General features: G+C 41.6%; 1 protein-coding gene across 1 annotated transcript in view; it reads right to left on the bottom strand.

Annotated features, from left to right (window-relative positions):
* GABRA2 (gamma-aminobutyric acid type A receptor subunit alpha2) overlaps nt 1–19,977 on the bottom strand; it is an 83,156-nt gene that overhangs the window by 16,712 nt on the left and 46,467 nt on the right. The window contains exons 5-8 of the mRNA XM_067531179.1: nt 14,125–14,345; nt 12,519–12,601; nt 3,119–3,262; nt 2,259–2,411 (exon numbers count right to left, since the gene is read on the bottom strand). Coding sequence (XP_067387280.1) covers nt 2,259–2,411; nt 3,119–3,262; nt 12,519–12,601; nt 14,125–14,345 — 601 coding nt within the window. The remainder of the gene's footprint in view (nt 1–2,258; nt 2,412–3,118; nt 3,263–12,518; nt 12,602–14,124; nt 14,346–19,977) is intronic.

The raw sequence follows: 19,977 nt of genomic DNA, 5'->3' as shown, positions 1-19,977 counted from the left end.
CTGACCTCGTGGATGGGGGGAGGGAGGGAATTGTAGGTGTGACATATCTTGATTTTAGTAAGGTTTTTGACATAGCCCCACTTGACATTTTTATATGTGGTCTAGATAAAACTACTATAATGTGGATGCACAAATGGTTGAAGAACTATACTCAAAGATTATCAATGGTTCGCTATCAAACTGGTGGGACACATCTAGCGGGGTCTCACAAGGTCTCCCTTCGGTTTGGTGCAATTTAATATTTTCATTAATGACCTTGAATAATGGAGTGGAGAGTATGCTTATAAAATTTGTGGATGATATCTAGTTGGGAAGGAGTGCTAGCACTTTGGAAGACAGGATTAGAATTGAAACAATCTTGATGAATTGGAGTGAAATCAGCAAGATGAAATTCAATAAAGACAGGTGGAAAGTACTTAACTTATGAAGGAATTACAAAATGGGGAATAACTCACTAGGCAGTAGAACCGCTTAAAAAGATCTGGGTGTCATAGTGGAAAATTGAACATGAATGGGATGCAGTTGTGAAAACTGCTAATATTCTGAGGCGTATTAACAGGAGTGTCATATGTTATACCAGGAGGTCACTATCTCTACTTGGCACTGGTGAGGCTTCAGCTGGAGTACAGTTGTGGTGCCACACTTTAGGAACAATTTGGAGAGAGTCCAGAGGAGAGCAACAAAAATGATAAAAGATTTAGAAAACCTGACCTCTGAGGAAAGGTTAAAAAACTGGATATGTTTAGTCTTGAGAAAAAAAAGACTAAGCGGGGGACCTGATAGCAGTCTTCAAATACGTTAAGGTCTGTTATAAAGAGGATCGTGATCAACTGTTCTCCATGTCCACTGAAGCAAGGAAGATTTAGGTCAGACAGTAGGAAAACCTTTCTAACTATAAGAATATCTAAGTACTGGAATAAGCTTCCAAGGCAGATAATGGAATCCTCATCACTGGAAGTTTTTTAAGAACAGGTTAGATAACACCAGTCAGGGCTGGTCTAGGTATACTCAGTCTTGCCTCAGCACGGGGGGCTGGACTAGATGACCTCAAGATCCCTTTCAGCCCCCCATTTCTATGATTCTAAGTCACATAGTTTGTCTGTGCCTCAGTTCCCTATCTGTAAAATTTGAAATCTCACAGGAATGCAGATAAATACATTAAATATTGTGCGGCACTTAGATACTACATAACAAGGGGCATGTAAGTGTATTAGATAGACAGAACACTTTGATCTCAGCTGCTGAAACCATTCACTACCTTCTTCCTTGCATCATATAGTCTGGTTTGGCTAAGGGAGCAGGAGTTAGCCCAGAAGCACAGGTTCACTAAAAAAGGAACTGAGGTTTGCACACTGCAATATTTTGAAATGGTGTGGGACTTTCATTCTGCTTAGTTTATCAATGGAGTTAGACGTATACATAAACATACACCTGTCAAAATACAGTTGTTGATAGTATAGATGAAATATTTCAGAGCAAAACCTAAATATAAATTCAACATTTAACTTAAAAATATTCAAGATTAGAGCCTTAGTACTTCATAGGCAAACCGTTCCCTTTTTTAAAAAAAAAGGGTCAAGGAAATATCTGCATGCCACTTGCATATGCTAATTATCCTGAAAAACCTCAAGACTGTCAGAAGATCTGTGACCTGCACCTGACGGTTCTATGGATTAAAACAACAGCCCTATAATGAACTTGAATCAGAAGGGGTCTTGCAACAAGTCCCTCTGCCTCCTGAGCACCCCTCATGGCCAGAGGTCACTCTGTGGAACCACGCCTCTGCTTTCTCCTCTTCAGGGCCCCTTACACAGACTTCACAGATTTCTCCTGTAGACAAAATAATCCTCTTTGGGATCTAGGTTTATGTACAGAAATTAATCTCAAAATAAAACAAAGTCCAACAAAGAAATGCTTGCTCAGGGTCTCCCCGGCCTCAGTAGGGCATTCCCAGCCCTTCCTAGCTGGAGTCTTAGTTCCAAATCCCAGGACTCTGGTCGCTCCTAAAAGTCTCTGCTCTCCCTAAGCATGCATGCATACTTCCCTCTTCTAGTTGCTCTTTATCAGGGAATCATCTGACTCCTCTCAGGTGTACCTCTTTCAGTAATCAGGGTTGGCTAGCCCCAGACCCTCCAGCCCGTACAGGGCAAGCCATCCTATAAAAAGAACAAAGTGGGCTTCAGCTGGTATCAGAAATGCTTACTGACTGCTGCAGATGTTGCCTAATGCACACGCCATGCGTTCCTCAGAATACTCACCAAAGACTGTCCTTGCAGGTACAGATTCTCTGTTCAGCCAGAACGACACTTGGGAGAGAATGACTGTCATGATGCAGGGGAGGTAAGTCTGAATCACAAAATAACCAATTTTTCTCTTCAAGTGAAAATGAGCTGTCATTACTGTATATTCACCTAGTGCATGAAAGAGAAACAAACACAAAACCCTATAAAATTAACTGTTAGCATCTACAGATAATTCACTTTCCTGGTAATTAAAGGCAGAAAAATCCTACTGAACTGACTATGACTCCATGGACTGGATCCTGCAATAACTGACCTCAAGGAAAGGTTAGTCGTGCTCTTCAATGAGAGCAAGCTTGGATCTAATATTTGTCTTGCACAATACATTCTAGAAGTGAATTTTTATATTTACAAGGAAAAACTGCATGCCAGGACAAAGACCTTAGGCTTCAATCTCGCAAGTTCATATGCATGGGTAGACACCGGTGGCTGCACAAAGCCCCTCTGAAGTCAACAGGGCTTTATGCAGATGCAAGGGTCCACTGCATATATGAGCCTGTAGGACATACCAATAGGATATTTTAATAATCCATGATCCAGGAGGAAACAAATCAAATCACAGGTGGTCTAGGTGGTACAATATTAGGTTTCACAAAGAGCCCTGCTGAAACAGCAATAGGGAGCATTTTCACCTTCACTGCCACCTGCTATTTCATTAAGCTTCAAGGCAGTAGTAAATTGTTCCTCCAGGCTGCTCAGATGCATTAAATGTATTACTGCCAATACTAGTTTTGGCAACCTAGTGACATAATACCACCAGCCGCTAACACTCACTATTATAAAGCAACCGTCCTTTTCTTCTAATGCATTTTACTAACCTGTACTCGATTTAACGGTCTCCTTTCCAATTGTTTGGCCTAGCAAATCATACTGATTCAATCTAGAGCCATCTGGAGCAACCTGTACTGAATCAGATGCATTGTAAGTCCAAATGTAGGTCACTTCTGAAGTTGTGTATGCATCTATGGGAAATATTAAGAAAGTATTTTGTCAGCATTTTAGAACAAAAAGTGTCCATGGCAACTTCAGGGCATAAATAATTAGAAGAACTACTTAATTATCTGCCTAAAATTGTCATCGCCTAAAACTGATAAGCAATTTAAATGTTATTTTGTCCTGAGAATATGTAAGTATTCAAGCCTCACCATATATATGTACCACAGAAATATGTATTGTGAATGTTCATTGAGCTAAATATTATTGTTGTTGGGTTACAAGCAAAATCTATTTCTAAACTGTTAAAATATTCATTGGAGCTTACTTGTTAAATGTGCCCTAAAATCTCAAACAGAGTAGGTGCCTGTGTCAGTGACTGGTTATGTGTTGGACAGGTTAGCTTTCTGGAAATGTATTTTGTATGAAATGAGCTACAAGCTTTTCCTGTTCATTTGATGTTCGTGTCTAAATATGGATGGGTCTGCCGAACATTGCTATAAGAGTCACTGTGCCCTGCTGTCCCTGGGCTTGTTTTTCCTCCTTTAAATTCCACTCCTTAACTTGACCGAGGCAAGACACACTGAGGCTATTGGGGCTGCTCACGCAATACATTCCAGAGGACAGCGAAAGGGAAAATACCCACTTTGCCAAGAAGCACAGTGAAAAGAGGGTTACTCCCTTGTGCAGTAACTGACATTCTCCGAGATGTGTGTCTCTGTGGGTGCTCCACTCCAGGTGTTGGCATGTCCTCGCTTGGAGATTTTGTCAGAAGTGCCTGGCCAGGTCATGCATGCGCCGTCCCCATCCCCCAGTGCCATTGGTGCCCTTTTTGGCACGCACGTGACCTGATCCCCTCTGTTCCTTCTCTACCGAAGGAGCACAGTGAAGTAGAGGGGAGGAGGGTGGGAAGTGGAGCACGCACAGGAACACACATCTCGAAGAATGTCAGTTACTGCACAAAGTGAGTAACCCACTTTTCTTCTTCGAGTAGTGCTCCACTCCAGGTGACTCTCGACCAGTGCCCTCAACTGGCAGAGGGAACTTCGGAGTTCATAGAATCACAGAGTTGGAAGGGACCTCAGGAGGTCATCTAGTCCAACACCCTGCTCAGAGCAGGACTAACCTCAGCTAAATAATCCCAGCGAGGGTTGTTAGGTTGAATGGATGAGAGTACTGAAAGTCCGATTGCTGCAGCATGTCTTGTTGCCTGATCGATGGCATAATGTTTTATGAAAGTGTTGGTCAAAACCAAGTAGCTGCTTTGCATATTTCTGTGATTGGCAAGTTATGCAAGAAGGCTGCAAATGTAGATATTAATCTAGTCGAATGTGTCCTGACCATTTGGGGTGGTGTTATCCCTGACTGTGTGTAGGATATGCAGATGCAGCTGGAAACCCACTTTGATAGTCTTTGTGTGCTATTCAGTAAAATATGCCTCATTGATTCTGAGCATTGTAGTTCTGTTTGTCAGAACCAGTTAAGAACCGTGCTGTTAGATGTAACTTCTTCAGATGTGGATGGGTCCCTTGTCCTGGGAGAGGAAATTCTTGAATAGTGGGAGAGATTGGCGTGTGAATCAACATTTGTGTCAGGTAAGTAAACCATGTTTATTTGGGCCATGCTGGTGGTATCATTAACACCTTCACTTTGCCTTTGTGTATTTTGTGTATGGCTTTGGATATCATGGGAATGTATAACGGAGACCTGTATTCCAATTGATGAGGAGTGCATCTCCCATTCATCTTCTGCCCACACCCGCTTTTGAGCAGAAGTAACGGCTCTTGCCGTTCATTGTTGTTGCAAACAGATCAATCGTGGGGTAACCCTATTGTCAGAATATGTTTTCCAGGACTTCATTGTGCAATTCCCACTCATGATTGTTGCTGAATTGTCTGCTCAAATTTTCTGCAGTGGTGTTGTGAATACTAGGTAAGTATGCCACTGATATGTGGATATTGTGGCCTATGCACTAGTTCCATAGCTTTATGGCTTCTGAACATAGGGAGTTGGATCTTTCCCCTCCTTGCCAATTGATGTAGAACATACATGCCATATTGTCCGCCATGTTTTTTACGGTTTTCCCTGCTATGAGAGGTAGGAAATGTCGACAGGCATTGAGAATGGCACATAACTCCAGCATATTCATATGCAATTTGCTTTCTATATTGACCATTTTCCTTGAACGGTTTGTTCTTGTAGGTGCACTTCCCATCCGATTAGTGATGCGTCCGCAGTGATCATGATGGAGGGTGTTTCCTTACGAATGGAATCCGTGATAGAAGGTAGCTGAGCTGTGTCCACCATTTTAACAATTGCTTGATATTTTTTGGCATCACGACATTTTTGTAGAATGATTGCCTGTGTGGCTTGTAAATTGAGGCGAGACACATTTAGAGGGTTCTCATGTGCAATCATGCAAGTTGTATTACAAATGTGGTGGTTGCCATGTGTCCCAGCATTTGGAGGCATGTGCATACGTTCAAGGTCAGGCTGTTTTCTATTATAGATTCCAAGTTCACGATGGTGTTGAATCTGGTTTTTGGGAGGAACGCCCTGGCAGTAAGAGAATCTATGTGCGTGCCTCTAGTTGTTGCATAGGCTGTAGGATATATTTTCTGTAGTTGATCATCAGCCCTGGAGTACGAAATAATGCCCTTGTCGTGCGGATTGCTTGAATCGCCCCCATGTACATACGTGCCCTTATCAGGCAATCATCCAGACAGGGGAATATAGTAATCCCTATGCTGCAAAGATAGGCAGCTACGACAGCAAGTATCTTGGAGAAGACTCTTGGAGCAGTACAAAGGCTGAAGGGTAACACTGCATATTGATAGTGGTTGTTGCCTAGTGTGAATCTTAGGAATCTGGGTGAATGGTAATGTGGAAATATGCATCCTGAAGGTCAAGGGCTGCAAACCAATCCCCCTTTTCCAGCACTGGTAATATAGTAGCCAGAGTAACCATCCTGAATTTCTGTATCCTTATGAACTTGTTCAGTTTTCTTAAGTCCAAAATGGGTTTCCAATCTCCGGGTTTTTTTTGAGTGAAGAAATAATGGGAATAGAAGCCTCTGTCTCTGTGTTGGTAGGGGACATATTCTATGGAACCTATTTGGAGTAAATGTTCTACCTCCTGTTGCAGAAGGTGCTCGTGAGATGGGTCCCTGAAGAGGGACGGGGAAGGGGGTTTGGATTGTGGGCATGGAGGTAAAAGGGATAGTATACCCGGAGCGGATAATTTCTAGTAGCCATTTGTTTGTTGTTATGCTCGCCCAGTAATGGTAAAAGGGGCGTAGGCGCTGTTTAATCAAGATGGTGGATGTTATGGGCTCTGGCTGTGGCAAATAGGGTGGTCGTGCAGACCCTCAACCAAATTCTCAAAATTGTTGTTTAGGAGGGGCTTCCTGAGATGTCAATGGCTGTTGGTTTGTCTTCCAGCAGCGCTGTGGCCTTTGTCTGGAGCGTGGTTGCTCATACTGTCTGTTTTGCTGGTAATGTTGATACCTAGAGTTATACAGTTGGTACCTAAAGGCTCTCTTTCTTGTTGCAGGTGTGTAGATTCCAAGCGTGCATGATATGCATAACATCATCGGTCTTATCTGTGAAGAGCTTTGCTTTATCAAAGGGAAGATCCTCAATCATTGCATGGAGTTGTTTAGGAAGGCCACGGCCATATGACGATTGCCGTTGCCACTGTTCTTGCTGCTGTGGCCACAATGTCAAGGGAAGCCTGCAACATGGTTCTTGCAACCAACTGTCCTCGTTTTATGAGGGAAACTGTTGTTTTCTGTCCTCAGGGATGCAATCAATAAATTGGGATATCTTCACGCAATTGTTGTGATCATAATTTAACAACAACGCAGCATAATTTGCTACCCTCAATTGTAGTGTAGCTGAGGTGTCAGCCTTCCTGCCAAGTAAATCTAGTCTTTTGTCCTCTTTATCGTGTGGTGTTGATCTGTTATGTTGTTGTTTGTTCCTCTGGTTAGCAGCTTCTATAACCAGTGACTTAGGAGCTGGATGAGTGAAGAAGAACTTGGTATCTTTAGCAGGGACATAATGCTTTTTATTAGCCCTTTTGCAAGTAGGAAGGATAGTGGTGGGCATTTGCCAGATGTGATTGGCAGGCTCCATCAGGGCATTGTCCATGGGAAGGGTGATTTTAGAAGAAGCTGAGGACTGCAGTATTCTCAGTAGTTTGTGTTGTGAAGCTGCCACCTCCTGGAGTGGAATCTCCAAGCTATCAGCTACCCTCTTAAACAACTCCTGAAACTGCTTAAAATCGTCTGCAGTCATAGGAAGTGGGGGAATTATGGCCTCATCTGGTGAAGAAGATGAGTTGTGAGCTGATGGAGTTCTCTCTTGCTCTGCAATGTCCTCCTGTTCTTGTGTAGGACCAGTTGTTTCAGGTCAATTTGGAGGAGGTCGATAGGGTGACCTTTCCCTGTACCTCTGGGAGGTTGATGTGGTGTGGAATAAGCAGACCAGGTGTCCTGTCCAGAACTGGTGAAGCGAACCATGGGGGTCCAGACCATGGGTATGATGGACGTCCAGAATGTGGACGGTGTTTAGCTGAGGGTCTCCTAGGTGATGGTTGTTGAGGGGAAAAGGTAGCCTGTTTGCTTTCAAAGTCCTCATCGCTGGAGAAGGAGATGCAGGAAATGGGGTCCTCCTGACTGAACTGCACTGGGGAGGTGTCGGTCCCATATAGTAATGATAGTGGGGAGGATGCTAAGAATTCCTCCTCCTTCTCATGGTGCCTGTGCTTTTTGGTATGCTTTTGTGGGGCCGGCATCATCGGTTCTGTTGTTACGATCAGTGCCACAGTCTGCTCCATGACAATTCTCAGTGCAGATGTTTGTGTTGGTGCTGTTGGTACCGTTGATGTTGTCGGCGCCATTGGTGCCTCAGAGGTTGTTGGTGTCGAAGGCGCCGCAGGTATAATTGGTGCTGATGTCATGGATTTGGTTTGTGTCGGTGCCATGCCGCTCATCGGCTCTGAGGTCTGTCTTAGTGCCAATATTGTGACGGTTACCGCTCTTTTGCAGACCATTACTTTCGATGGTGCCATATCAGATCGGAGTGGTTTTGTTTTATCTCTTCGCTCTTTAGTGGAGCAGTGAGAGTCCTTCCTTGTTGCGGAAGTCAGTGTACAGGAGAAACCTAAAGCCTCTTCGGTACCAACTCCTTTTGTCCTTTCCCAGTGACCTCTTTCTCTTACTCTGCTCCATCGCAGGTGGGGTAGAGTGCCTTTTTCAAGACTTATCTGGAGAGCTGTTACCTTGTCCAGGGTCTGAGGCAGGTCTCAGAAAACTCCCTGTAAGTATTAGCTTCAGGTGGAGATCCCTGTCACGCCTGGCTCTAGCTTTTAGGTTCTTGCAGTGGACGAATTTTTGGACAATATGCCCTTCACCTAGGCATCTAATGCACTCCAAGTGCCCGTCCGAAGCCAGCATAGCATCCCTGCATGAAGTACACCGTTTGAAGCCAGGAAAGCCTAGCATGGTATTCCTATTAACCATTAACTATGGAGTAAGTCTGAGGGAAGGTTTTTTTTTTGTTTGTTTTTTTTTTGTAAGGGAAGGATTGAGGTAAACTACTTTAAACTACAGGTAAACTAACTAACTTTAATGAGGAAAAATAACCTATTAACGATTTTCGAAGCGGGCTATGAAGAGCTGCTGAGGGCTCCATCTCGGACCGTGGACAGTTGAGAAGGAACTGAGGGGGTCAGGTCGTGCACATGCCTAAAAGGGCGCCAACGATGACATGAGACGGGAACAGCACATGCACGACCCGGACAGGCACTGCTGACAAAATCTCCGATCAAGGACACGAGGACGCACCAACACCTGAAGTGGAGCACCCACAGGGACACTACTCTAAGAAGAAGGGGCCCACCCTCTTTCCTGTAGAGAGAAGACTAACTAGCTCTTCTGGGCTCATTTCAGCACTAACCAAGAGCACCTGTAAGGCTCATTCTGCCTGGAGCGGGAAAACTGCCACAGGAAGAGATTCTGAACAGAAAGAAGATGGCGGTACCTCAGTGACTGCTGACCACAGAGACAGATCAGCCAAGAGGGAGAAATTCGCAGGCCTCACTGACCCTGAAACTGCATGGACCAGTTCAAAAGCAGGGTACCTCAAGAGGAGAAGCTGGATGCAGACCTTAATTAAAGATACTATACCAGCTGATAAGCCATGCACCAAAGGGGTGACCCCAAAAGACTGCCTAAGAGACAGATCACCTTTGCCTTTCTTTTCTTTTCCTCTGATTCCCCTCTCTGTGAAGGGAAAGAGAGAGAAAACAACCTCTCTTTTGTTTGTTCATTTTTATTTGGAGAACCCCTTGTGAGCCACGAACATTAGGAAGGACATTATAAACAACTTGAATAGGGGTCTGGTGGGGACTTAGAGGAGCCCCAACCCTCCCACAAGAATTTTATTGCAAAACTAATAGCACTGGCAAAATAAACTAAAAATAGAAGGAACTAAAACTATGGCTCAGCCAGCATTAATGCATCTTTAACGACTGGGATACAGAAAAGCACTGAGTATGTTCAGTACTTCTAACTCTCCTTAAAGGTGGAAGAGGTCATATAGAGTGTGTGTGTTTTTCTAAGTGCTGTTAGGATACCGGCTTAACTCCTGCTGCCTGGGATGGCTTGGGCTGTTGGTTACACAAGAAGTAGGAGAGTGTTTCAAGCATGGGGTGCCGCATGGAATGGCACAAAGAAAACAAAAGGAGGAAGATTTGTGCAGAACAGAGGCCATGAGATGGGAAACATATTTACAATGGCGGTTTAGATCGGACAATAGGAAAAACTTCCCAACAGTTAGGATAGTAAAGCACTGGAATAAATTGCCTAAGGAGGTTGTGGAATCTCCATCATTGGAAATTTTTAAGAGCAATTAGAGAAACACCTGTCAGGGATCATCTAGATAATGCTTGATCCTGCCATAAATGCAGAGTACTTGACTAGAAGACCTTGTGAGGTCCCTTCCAGCCCTAGATTTTATGATTCTACAACATAGCAATAATAGAAGCTGTACGAAGCATCTGGGAAGGGATTCAGAAAAACTGTCTATGTAATCCATATAAAACCACCAAAGGGAATAAAATTTTAAAAATAATATAATCCTGTCCCTTAGGTATATTTTGTAAAAGCAAGGAACACACTTTTCCAGTCTAATACCCTCAATAAGCAAATGGAGCATGAAGGGAGGAAGCTAAAGCACTGATGGAAGAAATCATGTTTAAAGTCTGGTAGTGATAGGTAAATTTAGCTCCTCTACTGTAGCTGCAGTGCCAGTGAAGAAAGAAATGCAACATATCACCTGGTTGAGTTTCAGTCATTTTCATTTGAGAAAACTATAGAGGTCATGGAAGAGCTTCTTCATCCAACCAGCCATACCTCTCATGGCTAATAAAATCTAGCAGAAACAAAACTTGCAGAGACTGTTAACACTTCCTTGCAGAACAGTGTGTTGCCAGCTTCTTACAAATATGTGGCTGGAAGTCTCTTGCCTGATAAATCATCATTACAGCCTTATCCCTAACCTTCTCATTTCAGGTTAGGTTATTGAGAAGGATCAAGTAAGGCAATTCTGGTATCATCTGTTATCCTATGATTTCTCTGATTCTGTCACTTTGGCTTTTGTTCTGGGTATGGCAGAGATTGCTACTGTCTTGCTGGTTGATGATCCTCCCAGTGATAGACAGAGGATGCATATTTACATTGCAATAAAAGACCTGTGGCACAGCCATGGCTAGCCCAGGTCAGCTAACTCAGGCTTGCAGGGCTTGGGCTGCAGGACTATAAAATTGTAGTGTAGAAATTTGGGCTTAGGCTGAAGCCCAGGTTCTGAGACCCTGCAAGAGGGAAGGGTCTCAGAGCCTGGGCTCCAGCCTAAACCTAAGCCTGAATGTCTACACTACAATTTTATAGTCCGGCACTCCGAATCAGCTGACCCCTGCTTATTTTATGCAACATTTCTGGTATCACATTGTCGTGTTATGTAGTTTGGGTAACACACAGCTAAATTAGAATATAAAACAAAAGTTGACTTCCATGAGAAAGAAATTTGATATTTATTCAAAGCAGGCTTGTAAGAGTCAACCCTACTCAGTTTTCACCATACACAATTCCCATTTGCACATTTTCTAGTTCAATAAAATCAGACAAGAATCTCTGGTCCCTTTTATGTCAGTGCAAAAGGAACAGAAACTACCCATTTCTCTCCAAACAGGGATTCCCCCCAGCATGAAGACAATCCCAGAGGGCACAGACCTAGTGTCCATTCCTATGTCTTTCCTCCAGACACTCCTGGGAATGGGCCCATATTAGAGGCATGGTCAGAGTGTACAGGGCTCTGACAATGCCTAGCTTATGAACAAAATTACCCCTTCAGTCACCACCTGGTACAATGTAGGGTTGCACTGGACTTTGTTGGGCTATGGCCAGTGTGAAATCAGCCAGAGAATCAGATAGCAGTAAGCAGCTCCCTAAAAATCCCCTTCTCTTTGTGCCAAGTAGTGAATCTGCTACTATCTCTTAAAAGAAAATAAAGGCAAGAAACCAAGGAAATATATATGAAGAAATATTTATGATACTTAAAAATCCCCAGGTACTATAAATCATGGGACTGATTCTGATCTCACTTATAACAGGAGTAATGCCACTGAAGTTTATGCAGTTATGCTAGTATAAAACTGGTGTAAGTGAGATCCGGATCAGGCCTCACATATTAAACTACAAAATGTACACTGTAACTTTAATCTCAAGAAGTCATTTCCTGCAGCCTTCACTAAGAATGAAACAACATATACTATTAAGAGAGAAAATGCACTGCATTCTAAACTATGCCAGTTAAAATCTTTAGAAACTTCATAGATACATTTTTGAGTATGTATCTTTGTTTAGAAGGCTTTAGTTTACTTTGAATAAATACAATATTTATATGTTTGTACCATACACATAGGTCTTGATTTACCACTGTGTTATTGAAATCAATAGAACTACTCTAGCATAAAACTGGAACAATGCAGTGGTAAATTAGCCCCACAATATTCTTATTTAAAGCAGATTCTAGGAATTTTTCAAATGCATTACATGATAAAATACTGAAAAAGAAGATCTCAATAACACATACAAAAATACATAATACAGTATCACCATCTACGCCTACATAAACCTGGACAATGACAACTTGTGAAACCAAGTGATGTGAACCACACAAGATATTCATTAGCCAAAGGCTATAATTCTAGTTATGTACTTACAGCTACCAAATTTCAATGGGCATGAATGAGCATCCATAGGAAAGTCCTCCAAGTGCATTGGACATTCAGCTTGGACTGTAAGCCTAAAAGGCAACAGACGGCTATATGTTTAAGTCAGTCAACAAGACAAGAAAAAAAGTGAACATAGCTCATATGCTGATGTGAAATTGCAGTGTTATATTAAACTAATTAAAATTTAAATCACCTCTTACTTCTTCACATTTATGTGGTCCTTCAGAAGACGTTGACTTATCACATCAAAAACTTACAGCTGACCTCAAAACTATGAGGAAAGGCCATTTAAATGAAAATATAAATTATACAACTGTAGGTTGTTCAGAATAGTCATTTTCTTCTCCTAATATTCATAGGTACATGCTGTATGGCTCTCAGTGGTTTGTTACAAAAAGCACATAAAGCACAGCTGATTTGCCTAAGGAATATGTTTCACAAGACTCTGAACATTTTTTTAATATCTTAAATGGAAAGTGTGAAAAAATGAATTCATTTTAAAAAAACAGCTCTTCTCATTCTTCAATTTACTATAGGTTAAAATACATACATTAATGCCAAAATATGAATAATAAATACATGGAATGTCCTGAGAAACATGCCTACATCAAACTCAAGGGTAAAAATAATCTTACAACATTTTAAATAATTTATTTCAGATTTTTCATCTGGATTACTTTTGATTAAACACTGAATTGCATCAGTGGGCAGGTCCCCAATACAGACCATCTCTAGGTCATGAAAAGAATAAATACTAGTAATCGCAGACTGAAAACAGTCTATCTTAAAGCATGCCCCTTATTTTCCGTCAGATAGGGTTAATGCTTCATTTAACTTTATTTTCTCAAGATTCAGTTAGACATTAAGCAGATGATTTATATTAATCATACTGTAATTTGAGACATGTATATGTACAATGGTCAGTTCTGAATTTATAAAATTAAAGCTGTTTAAGACATGAATTTCACAGCTCCAACAGCAACATACCTTTAACTAGGCAACTTATAATCATACACAATTGCATGATTAATTGTATCTGATATAATCTATCAATTTACATTACCTGCCTCTTTTTTAATCTCTTCAAATTGGGTGGAAAAAGAATTTTCTTTGATTTGCAGCACAGGATTAAAGACTTATTTCTGGATGGTTAACAATGTAGTCAGTTAAAGCAGACATGGCTTCAAATATTGATTTGATCACAAGTGAAAATACTATAAATGGTGATGGCCTCAATTTAGTTCTAAGTAAACTTTTCTATGCATCCTCAAACCACCACATAATTCAATATGATTAGCAGTCAGTGTATCAAGACTCAGAACTGTAATTGCTTGGGAGTTGGATAGCAAATCGGGATTAAGGTGCATGGGCAGAGCTGTGTGGGGAAGACTGCAGAGTACCTGACTGCTTTATGGCTCATGCTTTATGCCTTACTCTAACTGGAGCTATGGAGTCCACTTTCACAATCAGTACAAATCATTAAGTATGTTAAAAGAAAATCATTTAAGGCATAAAGCATGAGCCATAAATCATTCATTACTTAGAAAAATCATGTCAATAAATACTGTGAATACAAATAGATGAAAAGATGTACCTCATAGTATACAAGAGAGTTCCATCATCCTGGATTCGTAGTAGTTTGTTTGGCATTGTCATGTTATGAGCTACTGACTTCTTCCCATTGTGAAAGAATGTGTCTGGGGTCCAGATTTTGCTGGCCATTAAATTGTTCAGTCGAAGGATGTTCATTGGACCTTTAAACTTTAACCTCTCGTCTTTCCATTTTTGACGGAAGAAAACATCTATTGTGTACTCCTATAATGGAAAAAGACATTATTTTTGTCATAATGAATATCAGTCTGTTTTCCAAGCTCAGAACACTAAAATGCTTGCTGTATAAAATCTGTTAATAAAAGTATTTGAAGGGGAAGAATGGCCAACAACTGTAATTGTAGAATATTGAGATTAATAGAGGAATTTAGAGAAAGCATTTAGGGTCTATACTCCCCTTGCTAAGGGCACATAGAGCAATGCTCATTAACTTTAATAGATGTTCTAAATTAGTATATATAAGCCCTAATGATTAGATGACTGTAGTGCAAATTAGTTTTCATAAACACTTTCACATTTTGTTCAGAAGAAATGAAGATCAGTACAGACCAAATTAGAATACTTTACTGCAGCAAAATGTGCCTGTAATAGGAAGCCAATACTTCAGTAGCATTGAGAATGGCCATGTTCTGAGCCAAGAAAACAAGTATATACAGAAAGGGCAGGATATATCCAGGAATATTAATACAAGAAAGATTCTTCCCAAGGGAAAAAACACTCTGTAACAAGGATGCTGCATAATTATGGGTGTTATTAGCATAAATACATAGATAAGGAACAGTGAGCGATACTACTATCACTAACGTCTGAGGAACAAAAGGGGGCAGACTGTCTGCTAAAATCGATGCCAGTCAAAGGGCTGATAGAAGTATGCCTTGGTGTTTAATCTTGGGAGGAATTTGTGCTCAGAGAAAGTGGCTGTGGAAGGAGATTGATGTTCTACTTCCAGCTGCATGAGTCACTAACTACTATCCCACTATGAAATAGACATTATGTAGATATCTTTAGGATCGTTTGTTGTTCTAGCTAAATACGAAAAATATTGATTAAAAGTATGAGTTTATCAATGTAGTGAGGGGGTGTGACCTCCCTCCAAGACTGACAAGGGCAGATGGCCATCCACCCCCCTGGGCAGAGTCAGGAAGGTCACACCCACTAGGCCAGAAGCGGAAGGGTGGGACAGGAACCAGAAGTATAAAGGCTGGGCCCTCCAGCTCAGTTGGGAGAGAGCTGCTGATGGAGAAAGACACCTCTTCCCTGCTGCTGGAGTTGGAACCCTGAGAGGACTCTGGTGGCACCGAGGAGTCGCCCAACCAACCTGAGCTGCCCGACAACCAAGACACCAAGGAGCTACTGGGACTGGCACCAGTGACTTATTCCAGGGAGGCAGATGATGACTCCTTGATGCATATACACCCTGAGGGGACAGTAGGAAGTAGCCCAGGGACAGCCAACTACACTCCAGCTCTGCTTGTGCCTGAGCACTGGGCAGCGTGTTTCTCCCAGAGCCCCGCTGACCCAGTGGTGGAACACTCCACCACTCTTAGGGCCCTGGGCTGGGACCCAGTGGAGTAGGGTGTGGTCGGGTCCTCCTATCCCCTGCCCCACCCCTGGTGTGGCAGACTCCCTCTACTAGGCCCTGAGGCTTATGCCGGGTGCTCGCCCCCCCGCCTGTGAGCCCCCATGACTGTGTGGGGTGCTTGCCCCCTGCCTGAGGGTCTGGGGCCATAGACGACTTAGCTAACTCCCTGCTTTGAGCTTCCCTACACAGGTGCGACAGCGAGGGGACGTGGCCTCCCTCACAGACTGACAAGGGAGGACAGCCACACACTCCTACAATCAACTAAGTTAAAATTGTATGTGTAAATTATCTAGTGGTTTGCAACTATCAGCATTCCAGATAAGTTGGAATTTTAAGTGCATAAAACTATAAATTGTGCAGTTGCGATATTACTTCTGGTGCAGCTGCACTTTTGTTGTACAGCTGCAAAATGTAGCTGTGCATTTAAAATGATCAGTATGTTCCAATAATTGTTCTATTGCAATTACTTTGCAAATACTACACTTCATGGAGATTGCCTTATGTGCACATTATGCTTGAGTGACAAATAAATGTCCTCTTAAAATCCAATCGCTATAAAAAACAAGTTAAAAGTAGTTTCAGGTACTACACCTACCCCTGCCAATTTCAATTTTGCAGTTAAACTTGTGTGTGTGTTCCCCCTCTGCCCCCTTTGCAACACCCTATAGAAACAAGGTAAACTCACAAAGGCCCTGATCCTGCAAGCAGCTCTGTACAGTGGACTCCTGGATCTTCATTGACCTTCAACGGGCTCTCTTTCTGGAGTCCAGCTGCAAAAGAGCTGCTTGTAAAATCGAGACCTAACTGATTGATGGGATAGAGCAAACAACAAAACTAGTTATGCAAAGATGCAAAAAGTAAATGAATGGAAAAAAGAGAATTTCTGCTTACCGATATTTACTTGTAAAATTAGCACAAATATTTTTTCAGGCAGAAGGGCGAGTTTTAATTTAATGGCATCCCTTTAAATTTTCCTTGCAAATCCTTAGAAGAAATTTTGCTAAATGCAGCTGCTGAATGAATCAAGCTGGTGAATAATTTAATAGATAGTTTCAATATCAAAATAAAATTCATTTCTGTACAAGTTGCAAAGTTTCTACTGACTGAATCCTAGTACCATTTCCGCAAGCAAATGACTGAAGAAGTGGATCTCTGAAGATGACAGAACTTCTATAAAAGGGAGAAGTAGAGATGGGAGATCAGACCTTTGACAAAGCTCTCACAATGGCCTCCTATGTTTTGTATTCGGTTTTTTTACCAATACTAAGGAATATGGGTACTCTGTGAATTTAAGCCAAAGAAGAACCTTGTTGATTTCAGATCAAGGGCAGGAACTGTTCACCTGTGGTGAAATCCTGGCCCTACTGAAGTCAGTGGCAAAACTGCCACTGATTTCAACAGGACCAGAATTTCACCCATGATGACCTACATACAGAAGAGGAACTATAGGAAATACTGTTCCAAGCACATAAAAATGAAAACATTTCTAGGACATCTTTTATAAAAACAAACACAAACTGTGAGGTCTGTAATGTACATGCATAGCACACTGGGCAACCTTAGTGTTCATGAAAGTGAGAAGCTGAAGACAATGAGCTGAGCCAGGCACAGTAAGAACAAGTACTGGGAAACTTCCTCAGTTTTGGCAATGCAACCGAGCCCTGACTTGCTATTCTGAACAGGCAAACATCCTTATCTGAATAGTCACAATCACTGAATATTCTAAAACTACAACAAGAGGTGTGAGGAGTCTGATGAGTAATAATCATAAAGCCAAATCTAAAGGTATTCCCTGATTTTCCTGAAAAAAAGGGAATAAAAAGACAGGAGCACGAGTGGGCAAAAGAAATATTGTTAATTAGGAACCGTATGAAATTAGCAAGTGTTCCAGGGCAGAGGAAGTGCATATATCATGATACTTCCCACTTGCAGAGCTCATCACTTGCAATAGCCCACTCTCTGCAGAAGTAGAAGTAGCCGCTTAGTTCAGCTGAACTAGTGTGAGAAACTCTCAACCATGTATTTGTAACATACTGTATTTATTGCAAATGTTGGATTTGTTGTTTAAGAAAAAGTGGACTAGTAAGTGTACTAAAATTGCACACAACATAAAATAATAAAAAAAGGAATCAAAATCCAAACTCCGAGGTCAATTTCACTTTGAATTTACTAAAATACTTAATTACTTCTGGAATCATGTAGCTGAAACCTTTATGGATACCATGTCACGGCATTCATGTGCACGGCAGGGGGGAGAGGAGGATGACACAAAGGTACGCTGTCCCAGAGCAACACTGAATATAGCCCAGGTTTACCTTTTACATATTGTTCACAGTCAGTTTTATTTCCTCTGATGCTACCTTCCATTTGTAATCATAAAAAAGAACAAGAAAAAGCTGGCTTAAATCCACAAGGTACTCCATCTTCCTTGGTATTTATAAAAACATATTAAAACTTGGAAAATTGTATCCAATCATACTGCCATATTTGCTCCCTTAATATGCATACCTTGTGTAATTTCATTTTACTGGCCAATGTGTTTCTCCTCCAGTAGTTACTTCATATTTCAGAGTTTGCTGTAAGTACATTTATATATTTGTTGCTAGGTTATGAACACCTTGCCTTTGTAGCAGTGAGGAAAGACCAGATATAGTTCTCAAATATTTAATGTAAGACAAGAATGAGGCCAAAGGCCTCTGTTCCTTTCCTTAGACACTCCTTCATTACTCCTTTTCCTCCAAAGGTGACCAGGGTGAATTGTCTTGAATGATTTACTGCTAAATTTCTTGTGGCTCAAGATCCTATTTAGAAATTCCAGGTTGCCTAAGATCCCTCAGTTATCAGAAATCTGAAAGTCAATAAGGATCAAGATCAGGAACTATTCAATGATGAAAGGAATATGTGAAATCAGGCTAGACATATCAGATAATTCAGAAATGGCAATTGTTCAGAAAACTTCAAGATGATTTCCACCTAAGTTTTTGCCCTGTTCCAAATTGAGAAACTGTACTCAAGAGAAGAAATCATTGCTGTGTATGAAATTATTAGTCCTGGAGTCATACAGACATGATTTGAAATTCCATGGAAATCAGGTGCCTAACTCCACTAGGTTCCTTTGAAAATATCTGTCTGTATGTAGACAAATCTAAATGTTTGTCTCAGCTATTTATAGGGTGTCCATAAACAAAATATATCTAAGGGTCTGATTCCCTACAGTCTTGCACCTTGAATACACAATTATACGTGCAATTCAGAATAGCAGCATTTCACACACACTTTGCATAGGTGGCAAATGTCTACAAAAGATGCAAAGTAGGGGAAAATCAGAGCCCTAGTCTTAAAAGGATTCCTCTGATAAATCTGTCAAGTTCTATAGCTAATTCTAACCTCTCTAAGGGCAAATTTTCCCTCTTCCATCCATACTGTTGTATAGTGTGTTTTGTTCAGAACATGGAATAGAGAAGGGGTGGAGCCACATCTTCGTGAGAGTGTCCCATGGCCAACTTCCATGCCCATTTGCAATAACCTAGACCAATTCCCACCCTATTCACAATCACATACTCTCCAGTTGGCCACTACACCCCAAAAACGATGAAGCATTTATCACATTAATCAGTTTGTTTATTCTGTTCATTTCATTGCCCTTTTCCGTCTTTTCTGTTTCTGAGCTTGAGCCAAAGAAGAGAGTCAGCACATTGAGACCAGCCAGCTCTTAGTGGACCACCACTAAGTGCTCTACAGACCACAGCATGGGTACCACTGCAACAGAAGATCAAAGAGGATAATTTTCCCCATAAAATGTCAAATGTGCAGCCTGAGGACAGGGATGGTATGTAAAGAGACATTCCTCACATTGCTCTTTCCTATACATCTGGTCCTCTATATTTGTTATACAGAGGATTGAAATGTTTGGTCACCTATGCAAGTCTGCAATTATTGACAGACAGTGGTCTCCAGCAAAAAGAGTCAGCATTTGCCAAAAGACACCGCACACTTACAGATTGCTTTCCTCTTCTAAATAGAATGGAAAACTGTGTTCTCAAATACCATGTTATGGTAGCTGCTGGCAAACACTTAGGGCATGTCTACATTGACGGCAGCACTGTCAGCACCACCAGGTCGATTCTGCAGGATCAACTGAGCAGCAGTGGAGACACACTCAATCAATCTGGAAGTTGACGGCGTTAATCCACCCCCACAAAAAGATTAACGCTGCGTCAATAGGAGGGCATTTCCCGTCAGCGCAGCATAGTG

This window comes from Emydura macquarii, unplaced genomic scaffold (assembly GCF_026122565.2).
Source record: "Emydura macquarii macquarii isolate MOO-44397 ecotype Brisbane River unplaced genomic scaffold, CSIRO-AGI_Emac_v2 contig_3128, whole genome shotgun sequence".
NCBI classification, from domain to species: Eukaryota; Metazoa; Chordata; order Testudines; family Chelidae; genus Emydura; species Emydura macquarii.
The sequence above is the reverse complement of the archived record's forward strand: the minus strand, read 5'-3'. Positions and strand labels throughout refer to the sequence as shown.